This window comes from Plecotus auritus (genome assembly GCF_963455305.1).
Source record: "Plecotus auritus genome assembly, chromosome: 10".
Classification (NCBI taxonomy): domain Eukaryota; kingdom Metazoa; phylum Chordata; class Mammalia; order Chiroptera; family Vespertilionidae; genus Plecotus; species Plecotus auritus.
In genome coordinates, this window is record NC_137785.1 from 3,126,519 (window position 1) to 3,140,859 (window position 14,341).

General features: G+C 52.0%; 1 protein-coding gene across 4 annotated transcripts in view; it reads right to left on the reverse strand.

Annotated features, from left to right (window-relative positions):
- Positions 1 to 2,535: 2,535 nt before the first annotated feature.
- Positions 2,536 to 14,341, reverse strand: part of LOC308234869 (sulfotransferase 2A1-like) — a gene marked incomplete at its 5' end in the record, with an annotated part of 64,902 nt that continues 53,096 nt past the window's right edge. For 2 of the 4 annotated variants that reach the window (XM_080643289.1, XM_080643290.1), the window contains 4 exons: positions 2,536 to 3,477; positions 3,713 to 3,839; positions 7,450 to 7,576; positions 9,181 to 9,389. In XM_080643289.1, the coding sequence (XP_080499415.1) occupies positions 3,336 to 3,477; positions 3,713 to 3,839; positions 7,450 to 7,576; positions 9,181 to 9,378 (594 nt within the window). In that variant the 3' untranslated portion in view covers positions 2,536 to 3,335. Of the gene's footprint in view, positions 3,478 to 3,712; positions 3,840 to 7,449; positions 7,577 to 9,180; positions 9,390 to 12,945; positions 13,076 to 14,341 lie in introns of those variants that run through there. The other 2 variants (XM_080643287.1, XM_080643288.1) reach the window with 2 other exon arrangements.

Sequence of the window (14,341 nt, forward strand, 5' to 3'; positions counted from 1 at the left end):
GCACTCACCTCCCGGACCTCAGCCCCGCCCCCTCACGCTCCGGACCGCCCCCGTGCCGCCTCAGGAGCGCGGGGCCCCGCCCCCTCACACTCAGGACCGCCCCCGTGCCGCCTCAGGAGCGCAGGGCCCCGCCCCCTCACGCTCCGGTCCGCCCCCTCACGCTCCGGTCCGCCCCCTCACGCTCCGGTCCCCCCCGTACCGCCTCAGGAGCGCGGGGCCCCGCCCCCTCACACTCAGGACCGCCCCCGTGCCGCCTCATGAGCGCAGGGCCCCGCCCCCTCACGCTCCGGTCCGCCCCCTCACGCTCCGGTCCCCCCCCGTACCGCCTCAGGAGCGCGGGGCCCCGCCCCCTCACGCTCCGGTCCGCCCCCTCACGCTCCGGTCCCCCCCCGTACCGCCTCAGGAGCGCGGGGCCCCGCCCCCTCACACTCAGGACCGCCCCCGTGCCGCCTCATGAGCGCAGGGCCCCGCCCCCTCACGCTCCGGTCCGCCCCCTCACGCTCCGGTCCCCCCGTACCGCCTCAGGAGCTCGGGGCCCCGCTCCCTCACGCTCGGGCCCGCCCCCAGCGCCTCCTCGCCCCTCCCCTAAACAAAGCCACGCGGCTCCAGCGCCTCCGCATCCATCACTCCCGGGACGTCCCACTCCCGGAGGCCCCGCCCCTCTCTTACATAACCGCGAACGCCAGCACGCACGCCATCAGCGCCGTCCAGGGGGCGTCGCCGCCGCCTCCGCGCCAACCCACGTGGCACGCAAGGCCCGCCGCGCGTACCGCCCAGGCCGCACTCCCCGGTGAAATCACGTACCTGTTCCCCGGCGCTGCGGCCCGCCCTTGGTCCGTTCACCCTGACCCGGCCTCCGCCTCGCCGCCCTTCTCGGCCTCCTCACCTGCGTGTCCCCGTCCGGAATCAGCGGGACTGGGAGCCGCACTCAACCGCGGATGCTAACGCGCGCACCCGCGCCTGCGCTCTGCGCACTTACTCCCAGAAGCCTCCGGGGCGCCGCGCGGCTCAGGGCGGCCACGCCCTGGCGCGAGGTGGGGAGAGCCGGGCGACGGGGGCTGCGATCTCTTCTTCCCCGAGACGAACTGGCCCGGGAGAGGGGCGGAGAGACGGTCCTCGGCCCCGAGTGGAATCTCACTGGCGACTTAATCGATCGAGGAGCCTAGAGTCCTTTGCGTGGCGCCGAAACTCCATTTCCCAGGATACCCTGCGGCCCGTTGTCGTGGCGACGCGTCACCTGGCCGCGTTTGCACAACGGCGAGAACGTTGGAACCTGTAGGGAATTTTTCAAGTATTTATCCTGCTGCTGTCGCTCTGCGATTGAGCATCCATACCCAGGAACCAGGAGGTCACTGGTTCGATTCCTGGTGAAGCAGGAATTTTAGGGGGATCCAGGCAGGCTTAGGGATTTTTTTTGTTTTGTTAGAATTGGGGTCCATGGAAAAAAACATAGGGAGAAGGTACATTTCCATAACACAAGGAAGCCAGGTGCCGTTACATTTCCATAAGACTAGGAAGCAGCAACATTTGCATTTGCATAAGACAAGGGAACTGGAAATAGCCAAGAAAGGTCGATATTTACAAAATAAAGAGAAGGAAGCCCAAAGGGAATAGGAAAACAATAGGAAAGGGGGGTGGGGGGTGGGGGGGTGAGGGGGGGCGGGGAGAACCTCACAAGTCTCCCATGAGGTTCAACCTTTGCGCCCAGGAGTTACTATAGTAACCAACTCAAAGGGGAATACTAACCAATCAGAGGGGGTATCAAGGCACTAGGATCTGCAGCCTTCGTAAGCCATAGGGATAGGGAACTCAGTGGGACCCTGTCCCCCTCCCCACGTGGGAGTCTGTCCTTGTTCTTCCATAAATCTCCACCTTGGCTATTCCACTTTCTGTCCGTGGGTTCATGCTTCGATTCCGGCGGACAAAGAATCCGGGTTCCAGTCCAAAAATTCGGTGACACTAGGTTGTGAGCTTGATCCCCAGTAGGAGGGGTGCAGGAGGCAGCTGATGATGGATGTTCCTCTCTCAGCCGTGTCTCTATCTCTGTCCCTCTTCCTCTCTCTCTAAAAATAAATAAAAACATTTTAAAAAAATGTCCTTCCTTCTTTCCTTCCTTCCTTCCTTCCTTCCTTCTACAGAGGAAAGAAGAAGGAGAAGAAGAGAGTCACACATCAGCTGCCTTCTGCACACCCCCTACTGGGGATGGAGCCCCGAAACCCCCACATGTGCCCTGACCGAGCCGGCAACCATTTGATGCAGGGGACATCGCCCAACCAACTGAGCCACACCGGCCAGGCCAGGCCGGACAGAATTTTTTAAAAATATATTTTTATTGACTTCAGAGAGGAAGGGAGAAGGAGAGAAAGATGGAAATATCAATGATGAGAAAGAATCATTGATCAGCTGCCTCCTGCCAGCCCCCTACGGGGAATTCAGCCCGCAACCCAGGCATGTGCCCTTGACCGGAATCGAACCTGGGACCCTTCGTTCCACAGGCTGACGCTCTATCCATTGAGCCAAACCAGCTAGGGCTTTTTAAAATATATTTTTATTGATTTTTAAAATGTATTTCAGAGAGGAAGAGGGAGATAGAAACATCAATGAGGAGAGAGGATCATGGATCGGCTGCCTCCTGAACGCCCCCTACTGGGGATCGAGCCTGCAACCCTGGGCATATGACCTGGTCCAGAATTGAACCGTGACCTCCTGGTTCATAAGTCCATGCTCAATCACTGGGCCACACCGGCTAGGTCCTTCCTGCTATTTAGGGGGACTTTGTGTTGTGGGGTCGAACCCTGGAGTCAGAATAAGACCACCACAGGCTGCTGATTGATTAAAAAAAGCAGGCAAGGATTTATTGAGCTGGCCAGGACGGCCACGGAGTCCACCCTCACGACCGCGCCGTCTCAGGTGTAGGCAGTCCTTTTAAAGGTCTAACCCACAAAAACTCTCCTTTGTTCTAAACGAGCCCCAGCCACATCCTGCTGGACATCGGATTGGAATGTGGACCTATCTTGCGAAAGCAGATGGTACAGAAGCAGAACTGAGCAAAGTTAATCATCTCTAAAAGTTGTCTGCCGTTTCAACTCCTGGAGCCACTGAGTCAGTGGGGATCCATCTCCTGTGGTTCTGGTCCACAGGCCCAGGAGAATAACCTCTGTGATGTGGGATGGGTTTATGTGCTGAGGTAACTACCCTATTGTTTAAGCAAGTAAGTGTGTGCAGAAGCCAGAATAGCAGGGTTAACATTCAAACAGCAGTTTTTACCCAAGTGTGGTTGCTACCATACTTCACTTTGGTGGAAAGAGTGGGAAGCTCAGGGAAAAACTCATGCATCAGAGACCCCCATGGCTACAGAGAGACCAGGGTGCCAGGGCCCAGACGTCTTGAATCTGCTGATGGAGGAACGTCACCAGGTGTCCGACCGAGGCAGTCCGCCGGGTCCTGGGTCCAGCAACCTGGGCGCTGGAGTTCTGGCTAAGGAAGAGATCAGAGCCAGGAATCCAACGATAAGAGAAAGTTCACGTTTAGAAAGTCACAGCGGTGGGAGCAGGGAGCCGTGGAAGCAATGGGCTCGGGAAGCAGGTCACGGAGGCAATCCCCACCCTGGGAGCCAGGAGAGAGAGAGGCAGGGAGACTGGGCCGGGGGGAGGGGGCGGGAAAGGGCTTCTAAGGGCGGGGATTCGAGGGGCGGTCCCGATGGAATAGTCACCAGCTCTCCAGGTGTATCCTTTCAGGGCTGTGGGCTCCACTGATGGGTCGGCGCCAGGGCATGATCACTGGTGCAGCTGGCCCTGCGGATGCCATGGCATCACGCGTGGGGTTTTGTGGGTCTGGAGCTGAAACACAGCGGAGGCCTGGAGGTTGTCCCTGGGGGTTAGGATTTCAGGGAATCGTCCTGCAACCCCCCGCCCACTCGAATGAGGCCACTTTTCAGCCCAGTAAACAAGCAGACAAGCCCTGACGGGTTTGGCTCAGGGGATAGAGCGTCAGCCTGCGGATTGAGAGGTCCCAGGTTCGATTCCGGTCGATGTTTCTAACTTGCTCTCCCTCTCTCTTCCTCTCTGTAAAAAATCAATAAAATATATTTAAAAAAAAAAAAAAAAAATATATATATATATATATATAAACAAACGAAATTAAGTTCTGTTAAAGAAATAGAGCTTTGTTAAAAAAAAAACAAAAACAAAAAAAAACAACAACAACCAAAAAAAAGCCCTAACCGGTTTGGTTCAGTGGATAGAGCGTCAGCCTGCGGACTGAAGGGTCCCGGGTTCGATTCCGGTCAAGGGCATGTACCTTGGTTGCGGGCACATCCCCAGTGGGAGGTGTGCAGGAGGCAGCTGATGGATGTTTCTCTCTCATCGATGTTTCTAACTCTCTGTCCCTCTCCCTTCCTCTCTGTAAAAAATCAATAAAATATATTTAAAAAATATATATATATGTTAACAAACGAAATTAAGTTCTATTAAATAAATAGAGCTTTGTTAAACACACACACACACACACACACACACACACACACACACACACACACACAATAAACAACAACACCCAGAAAACAAACGTGAACACCCCGCATGTCCCCTGCATTGTGCGTTAGGATTGGCAGTCGACTTGCTCTCCCCAGCGACGGACACTAGGTGGCAGCAGAGGTCCATGAAGCCCATGAAAACGACCTACTCTCCCCATGACCAAGCGTGTCACCCTCACGGGCTCCCACGGGCCGAATAAACAAGGTTTAAGCTTATGTGGCCGCAAAAAAAATAAATAAAATAAAATAAAATAAAAGCTTCCATTTCCATGGAAACGTAGGCTTATGTCGAAAGAGACGTGCTGCGTACACAAGGGCTGAAATAAAGGAGTCGTCGTTCACACAACATAGTAGAACATTTTAATACAAATAAATATTTTTTTTTTCTTGAACGTGAACTTGCCAGACACGGCATAACGGCACAGATTCCTAAGCGTCGCGCAAATGAACCCATTTTTTTCTTGTTCTCCGAAAGCGAAATATTTCCTGTTGTGCACACCCAACACGTCGGTCCAAGACTGACGACGTGGCCCTCGGCTGCTAGAATATTGGCCGCGGGTGTCAGTGGCGAGACATGGTGCACCTGCGCGTAAGGGAGATGAATGCCACGCGATGATAGCCATCCGTCATGAGCTAACGTTGTGGTTTGTTATTAATAATTATATTAGTATTTATAGTATATGAATATATTACAGGATATTGTGAAAATTAAGTTACGACATTTTTATTTTTATTTTACTTTTTAAAAATATATTTTATTGATATTTTACAGAGAGGAAGGGAGAGGGATAGAGAGCTAGAAGCATCGATGAGAGAGAAACATCCATCAGCTGCCTCCTGCACACTCCCCACTGGGGATGTGCCCGCCACCAAGGTACATGCCCTTGACCGGAATCGAACCCGGGACCCTTCAGTCCGCAGGCCGATGCTCTATCCACTGAGCCAGACCGGTTTCGGCAAGTTACGAGATTTTTATTAAACCGTCTCTTTACATACCGTTATATTGGCCGGGCCACCAAAATATTTGTCGTGGGCCGCCTGCAGCCTGTGGGCCGGGAGCTTGACCTGCTGGTCGTACGTGAATGTGTAGCCCTGAATAAACCTTTCTCCCATGCTCACTCCATGAGTCGGATTTTGAATCCGTCCCTCGCACACCGGCATCCAGGACAGCCCAAGTGGCGATCCAAACTGGCCTTGCAGGATGTGATCCCTTTGGCCTTGGACTTGGACTCGAAGAAGGACCCCAAGCCCTGGCTGGTGTGGCTCAGTGGATGGAACGCCGGCCTGCGGACCAAAGGGTCCCGGGTTCGATTCCGGTCAAGGGCACGTACCTCGGTTGCAGGCTCCTCCCCGGCCCAGGCCCTGGTCAGGGCTCATGCAGTAGGCAACCCATCGATGCGTTTCTCTCACATCGATGTTTCTCTCTGTTTCTCCCCCTGTCTTCCACACTCCCTAAAAATCAGTGGGAAAATATCCTCGGGTGAGGATTAAAAAAAAAAAAAAAAAAAAGACTCGGGGGAAAAATTGAATGGAGAGATGCGAGCATGGAAGCATGGGACTTTCTGATTCTTATACGTTCCGGCCGAATTTATTTTTCTAGTTTTGATCTATGGTTATGGATGCGCGTTGACACCAGAGGGTCATCTCCCACATCCGGGTGGTTGCTGAGTAGGGAAGGAGAAGGGTGTCAGCAATTCCATCAGACTTCCACCCTCACACAACATCCTTTGAAAAAAAGATAGCTTTCTTGAGGTTATATACCAGATCCGTAGACACAATTCCATGGCTTTTGTCTATTCATAGATATGTGCAACCATATCTATTTATTTATTTTATATTTGTATTATATATTTAATATAATAATATATTTAAGTTCTATTAAAGAAATAGAGCTTTGTTAAACACACACACACACACACACACACACACAATAAACAACACCCAGAAAACAAATATCAAAGAGGGAGGGAGAAGGAGAGAGAAACATCCATGATGAGAGAGAATCATGGATTGGCTGCCTCCTGCACGGCCCCCACTGGGGATCAAGCCTGCAACCCAGGCATGGGGCCTGACCAGGAATTGAACCCAGGACCCTTCCGTCTGCAGGCCGATGCTCTACCCACGGTGCCAAACCAGCTAGGGCCGCCACGGTTAATTTTAGAACACTTTTATCACCTCAGAAAGAAATCTCAGGCCCTGGCCGGTGTGGGTCAGTGGGTTGGAGCTTCACCCCGTGCACCAGAGAGTTGCCAGTTCGGTTCCCCGTCAGGTCACATGCCCAGGTTGCAGGTCCCATCCCCGGTCGGGGCGCATACGGGAGGCAACTGATCAATGTTTCTCTCTCACATTGATGTTTCTCTCTCTCTCTCCTCCCCACCTCAAAAAAAATAATAATGAAAAGAAAGAAATCTCATGATCTTTATTTTATTTTTAATATATTTTATTGATTTTTTTACAGAGAGGAAGGGAGAGGGAGAGAGAGTTAGAAACATCGATGAGAGAGAAACATCGATCAGCTGCCTCCTGCACACCTCCTACTGGGGATGTGCCCACAACCAAGGTACATGCCCTTGACCGGAATCGAACCTGGGACCCTTCAGTCCGCAGGCCGACGCTCTATCCACTGAGCCAAACTGGTTTCGGCAAAAATCTCATGATCTTTGACGATCCCTCTCCACTCCTCCTGTTCCCTCATTCTCAGCAAACAGATACCAGCTTTCTGTACCTATTGATTTACCAGGAGCCTGTGGATGGCCCTTAGGAAAACGTGGTGGGAGCGAAGCATGTTGACGGAGAGCCCGGGTTATCGGTCCCATGGCACGGATGGCGCACTGTCAGGGGGTTGTGTAAACCGCGAGACGGGAAGACCCGAAGGCGAAGGGCAGGAACCCCACCTCGTTTCGAGTCCAACTCACCGTTTCCTCGAAGGAACCACTCAAAGTATTCTTCAAGTGAATTTGGATTTCTGGTGATTTTCAGCGTCTTGTGGAAATGATAACCGGAAATAATCACGTCTCTGGGATTTCTCATGATGTAAATAACCTTAAATGGAAAAAAACAAAAACAAAAAACACAAAGAAACAAGAATAAGTGTACCCATCTGCCCTGCTCAGGATGTGGGCCAGTGGAGGATAACCCACTCCCATTGAGGTGTTTGGCTCTACGTTCATCTTCTCTGCTTCACTGATGTAACAGGATTCATGGCGACCCCGCCCTACGGCACACGTTGACTTGGGCTCCATGGAAGGAGCAGTTGGCAGTCGGACATCCCCTGAGGGGTCCCAGATTGAAGAGGGTGCAGGCTGGGCTGAGGGACAATCCCTCCCCCCCGCCCCGTCCCCAACACCCAGCGCACGAATTTCATGCACCGGGCCTCTAGTCAGTAATAACCTTAAATGTAAATGGATTAAATGCTCCAATCCAAAGGTGTAGGGTAGCTGAATGGATACAAACACATGACCCAACTCTATGCTGCCTACGAGAGACCCACCTCAGAACCAAAGACGCACACAGGATGAGAGTGAGGGGATGGAAAACAATTTCCCATGCAAATAGAAAAGGAAAAAAAAAAAGCTGGAGTAGCAATCCTCCTATCTGACAAAATAGACTTCATTTTTTTATTATTTTATTATTTTTTTATAAATAATGTATTAATTATTTATTTTTTAAAAATATATTTTATTGATTTTTTACAGAGAGGAAGGGAGAGGGATCGAGAGTTAGAAACATCGATGGGAGAGAAACATCGATCAGCTGCCTCCTGCACACCTCCTACTGGGGATGTGCCCACAACCAAGGTACGTGCTCTTGACCGGAATCGAACCTGAGACCTTTCAGTCCGCAGGCCGACGCTCTATCCTCTGAGCCAAACCGGTTTCGGCCAAAATAGACTTTAAAATGGAGGCCATCACAAGAGACAACAAAGGTCACTACATGTACTAAAGGGATCGATCCAACAAGAGGATGTAACCCTGGTAAACATGCATGCACCCCATAGAGGTGCACCTACATGTATAAAAAAAACTTCTAGAGGATTTTAACGGAGAGATCGACAACAATACAGTCATAGTAGGGAGTTTAACACCCCGCTGACCTCACTGGACAGATCTTCCATGCAAAAACTTAACAGGGAAACAGAGACTCTAAAAAGGACACACTGGATCAGATGTATTTAACGGACATGGATAGAACGTTTCACCCCAACGCAGCAAAGGTGGGTGCTATGCCCAGCCGGTGTGGCTCAGCGGTTGAGCGCCGACCTATGAACCAGGAGGTCACTGTTCCATTCTCAGTCAGGGCACAGGCCCGGGTTGCGGGCTCGACCCCCAGTAGGGGGCGTGCAGGAGGCAGCCGATGCATGATTCTCTCTCATCGTGGATGTCTCTCTCTCTCTCTCTCTCTCTCTCTCTCCCTCTCTTCCTCTCTGAAATCAGTAAAAATATATATTTTTAAAAAGATGGGTGGCGATCCTGCCTTTCCTCTGGTTAACCATCGACAGAGTGTGCTCGGGGCACTGTATCCCGGAACAAGGTTTTAAACCATCTCACTGGACTGAGTCACACACTTAGCATCAGCCATTGTCTGAAACACAGGCATCCAGGGCACCCCGAGAAGTGATCCAAATGGACGTGGCCTTACGAGCTCACCTTGGCCTTGGACGTGAAGAGTGACTTGGGGAAGAACTGCATGGGGAGGTGGGAGGTGTAGACGCACGGGTCTTTCTGCTTCCGGATAAGTTCCAGCCCTGCAGGGCTCTCGATCCAAGGCGAACGGCCCCAGCTGACCACAGACTGCACCCAGCTGGGATCTCCCCTGGTGTGGATCGGATGGACGATCTCCTTCATCCAGCTGGTTCCTGGATAAGGAAGAGGGTGCCCTACAGTCATCGGACTGGGGTGCACTGGGACGTGTTAAAGGCACTGTCGTGTCATTTCAGCAATGTCGCCCACGTCCGTGAACCCAGCTGATGTTTTCTCTCTCCTCTTAACTTTCTTTTGGCCACATTCAATGGATCCTTCATTCTTTTTTTCTTTTTTTTCCCCCTTTTTCTTTTTAAATCCTCACTCGATGATGTTTTTTGCATTTAGAGAGAGGGGAAGGGAGGGAGGAAGGAAGGGAAGGATGAAGGGAGGGAGGGAGGGAGGGGGAGAGAGAGAGAGAGAGAGAGAGGCAAGATAGACACACAGGGAGAGAGAGAGAGGCGAGATAGACACACACACACACACAGAGGCGAGATAGACACACACACAGAGGCGAGATAGACACACACACACACAGAGAGAGGCAAGATAGACACACACACACACACACACAGAGAGAGAGAGAGAGAGAGAGAGAGAGAGAGAGAGAGAGAGAGAAAGAGAGGCGAGATAGACAGAGAGAGAGAGAGAGAGAGAGAGAGAGGCGAGAGACACACACACACACACACACAGAGAGAGAGAGAGAGAGAGAGAGAGAGGCAAGATAGACACACAGGGAGAGAGAGAGAGGCGAGATAGACACACACACACACACACACACACACACAGAGAGGCGAGATAGACACACACACACACACAGAGAGAGAGAGGCGAGACACACACACACACACACAGAGAGAGAGGCGAGAGACACACACACACACAGAGAGAGAGAGGCGAGAGACAAACACACACACACACACACACACAGAGAGAGAGAGAGAGAGAGAGAGAGAGAGAGAGAGGCAAGATAGACATACAGGGAGAGAGAGAGAGAGAGAGAGAGAGAGAGAGAGAGAGAGGCGAGATAGACAGAGAGAGAGAGAGAGGCGAGACACACACACACACACACACACGAGAGAGAGAGAGAGAGAGAGAGAGAGAGAGAGAGGCAAGATAGACAGACGGAGAGAGAGAGAGAGAGAGAGAGGTGAGATAGACACACACACACACACACACACACAGAGGTGAGATAGACACACACACACACACACAGAGGTGAGATAGACACACACACACACACAGAGGTGAGATAGACACAGAGAGAGAGAGAGGTGAGATAGAGATAGAGAGAGAGAGAGGTGAGATAGAGAGAGAGAGAGAGAGAGAGAGAGAGAGAGGTGAGATAGACACACACACACACACACACAGAGGTGAGATAGACACACACACACACACACACACACACAGAGGTGAGATAGACACACACACACACACACAGAGGTGAGATAGACACACACACACACACAGAGGTGAGATAGACACACACACACACACACACACACAGAGGTGAGATAGACACACACACACACACACAGAGGTGAGATAGACACACACACACACACAGAGGTGAGATAGACACACAGAGAGAGAGAGGTGAGATAGAGATAGAGAGAGAGAGAGGTGAGATAGAGAGAGAGAGAGAGGCGAGATAGACACACACACACAGAGAGAGGTGAGATAGAGAGAGAGAGAGAGGCGAGAGAGAGACACACACACACACACACACACAGAGGTGAGATAGACACACACACACACACAGAGGTGAGATAGACACAGAGAGAGAGAGAGGCGAGATAGACACAGAGAGAGAGAGAGAGAGAGAGAGAGAGAGAGAGAGGTGAAATAGAGAGAGAGAGAGAGAGGCGAGATAGACACACACACAGAGAGAGAGGTGAGATAGAGAGAGAGAGAGAGAGGCGAGAGAGAGACACACACACACACACACACACACACACACAGAGGTGAGATAGACACACACACACACACAGAGGTGAGATAGACACAGAGAGAGAGAGAGGCGAGATAGACACAGAGAGAGAGAGAGAGAGAGAGAGAGAGAGAGAGAGAGAGAGGTGAGATAGAGAGAGAGAGAGAGGCGAGATAGACACACACACAGAGAGAGAGGTGAGATAGAGAGAGAGAGAGAGGCGAGAGAGAGACACACACACACACACACACACACACACACACAGAGGTGAGATAGAGGGGGGGGCACATCAGTAGGTTTCCTCCCACACATGCCCTGACCCGAGTGAGGCAAGAAACACAACCCAGGCATGTGCCCCTGACCGGAATCGAACCCAGGACCCTTCCGCCACAGGCCCATGTTCTACTCACTGAGCCACACCAGCTGGGACTTGCTCCAAATCTTCGTGACCAACACCCTCCACGGACTGTGGCACCGCTGCGCAGCGGCCTGTCCTAAGCATGGACATTTCTGTTCTAAGCAGTCACAGCGGGAACGCCTCAGCCCACCCCACAACGCGGTAGCCAGGCCAGCGTCTCCGGCGCCATCGCTCGGAAAGGCTGCCGACCTTTAAAACTCAATGAGTCACTTTGAATCCACTGCCCCGATGTGGCCGGGTTCGCATTCCTCTCTCGCTCTCCTAGTCTGATCAGAGCTGCCAAGGGACTCGCCTGCTGGCATAGAATTCTCAGATCTTCATCTCATCGCCTGCTTCCGACTCATTTTTTTTAAAAAATATATTTTATTGATTTTTTACAGAGAGGAAGGAGAGGGACAGAGAGCTAGAACCATCGGTGAGAGAGAAACATCGATCAGCTGCCTCCTGCACACCTCCCACTGGGATGTGCCCGCAACCAAGGTACATGCCCTGGACCGGAATCGAACCTGGGACCCTTCAGTCCACAGGCCGACGCTCTATCCACTGAGCCAAACCGGTTTCGGCCCGACTCATTTTTTTGCTCTTAGGATTCCGTCATCGTAGAGAGCAGGTAGTGATCTTTGCTCAAATGCACCTGCCATTTTGCCATTTATTTTTTTTTAAAAATATATTTTCATTGATTTCAGAGAGGAAGGGAGAGGGAGAGAGAGAGAGAAACATCCACGACGAGGAAGAATCATGGATGGGCTGCTTCCTGCACGCCCCCTACTGGGGATCCAGCCCACAACCCGGGCCTGTGTCCTTGGCTGGAATCGAACCTGGGACCTTCCAGTCCTCAGGCCGACGCTCTACCCACTGAGCCAAACCAGCCAGGGCCATTGGGTAGGTGGGAGGTGATCAACCAAAGACCCTGTATGCGTATATGCATGGCCCAGGGACACAGCCAATAGGGTGCTGAAGGTGGGGGGTGGGGTGGGCTGGAGGGCATCAATGGGGCGGGGGGCGGGGGGAGGGAGGAAGGGGAAGATATGTAATACTTTCAACAATAAATAATTATTTAAAAATAAAGACATCATCTTATTTTTATTTTTTTTTAATATATTTTATTGATATTTCACAGAGAGGAAGGGAGAGGGGTAGAGAGCTAGAACCATCGATGAGAGAGAAACATCGATCAGCTGCCTCCTGCACACCTCCCACTGGGGATGTGCCCGCAACCAAGGTACATGCCCTGGACCGGAATCGAACCCGGGACCCTTCAGTCCGCAGGCCGACGCTCTATCCACTGAGCCACACCGGTGAGGGCCCGACCCTGCTTCCTTACCTGACTTTGGGTAGGACACTGCGATGACGTCTTCGTCCCTCACCACGAATCCGTCCCGCACAGACCTTAGGTCCCTGATGGTAATCGTGTAGAAGGGGATCCCTTCAATCCACAGGTAATCTGTAGCCATCCCACATGACAGCCGGCCCAGCTTGGTCTGTGTGTGCTCTGGTTTTCTCAATGGGGACAGCCGCTCTGCTTCCTGGGTTCGGAGCCAGATGATAATACACCGAGTGGCCAGATGATGATGATATCTGAACGCATAATAATATCAGAGGCCCGGTGCATGAATTCATGCATGGGTGGGGTCCGGCCAGCCTGGCCAGGGGGAGGGGACGTGGGCGGTTGGCCAGCCTGCCTGCTGGTCCAACTCCTGGTCGAGGGGACCATTTGCCTATGAGCCTTTTATTCTACAGGATAGACACGGAGTGGCCAGATGATTATGCGTCCAGAGATCATCATCATCTGGCCACTCCGTGTGTAGAGGGCAGAGCAATCCAAGGCTCCTGCTTGACGGCCACTGAGACAGAGAGAGTCACAGGGAGGGTGAGTCATCAGAACACTTTCTGAAGACTCAGCCACCCATTGCATCGCGGGGAGCTCCTGGAGATTTACAGACACAAAGAGAAGAGAGAGAGGTGGACGCCTTTCCCCTTAATGGCCATTTCGGGGTGGGGGGAGGGGAAGGGAATAAAAACATAAAACACTTAAGCTCTTCCCCCCGCCCACCTAATTATCCCCACGCTGTGGGCAATTTTTCTCAGGTTCACAGCCAATTATGGGCTGAATTATGAACGCCTCCAAGCAAGTGGCTTCTAGAGAGCCCCTGAAAAATGGCGATTTTTCTAACAGGATCAGGTTAGATTTGAGTTCTCTTTGGCCTGTTGAACATGCCTGAGCCCTGTCCACCCACGACTGGCAGCCTTTCCGGTGTCCCTACGTGTAGGTACGGGCGGAATGGGTACAGTCTTTTAACACGAAATGAGCTCAGAATTGTTTCCTTGCCCGATTTTTCTCCTTCCAAGAGTTTACGTGTCCCTGGAAGCTGAGACTCAGGTGGGTCAACCAGGACTTCATGAGCCCAGAGGACTGTCAGGGGGAACCCCGATCGTTTTAATCTTCGATCAGAAGGGCTCACTATGCCGAAACCGGTTTGGCTCAGTGGATAGAGCGTCGGCCTGCGGACTGAGGGGTCCCGGGTTCGATTCCGGTCAAGGGCATGTACCTTGGTTGCGGGCACATCCCCAGTGGGGGGTGTGCAGGAGGTAGCTGATCGATGTTTCTCTCTCATCGATGTTTCTAGCTCTCTATCCCTCTCCCTTCCTCTCTGTGAAATATCAATAAAATATATTTAAAAAAAAAAAAAAGTCATGCCTCGGGGTTATCTGTTGTCCTC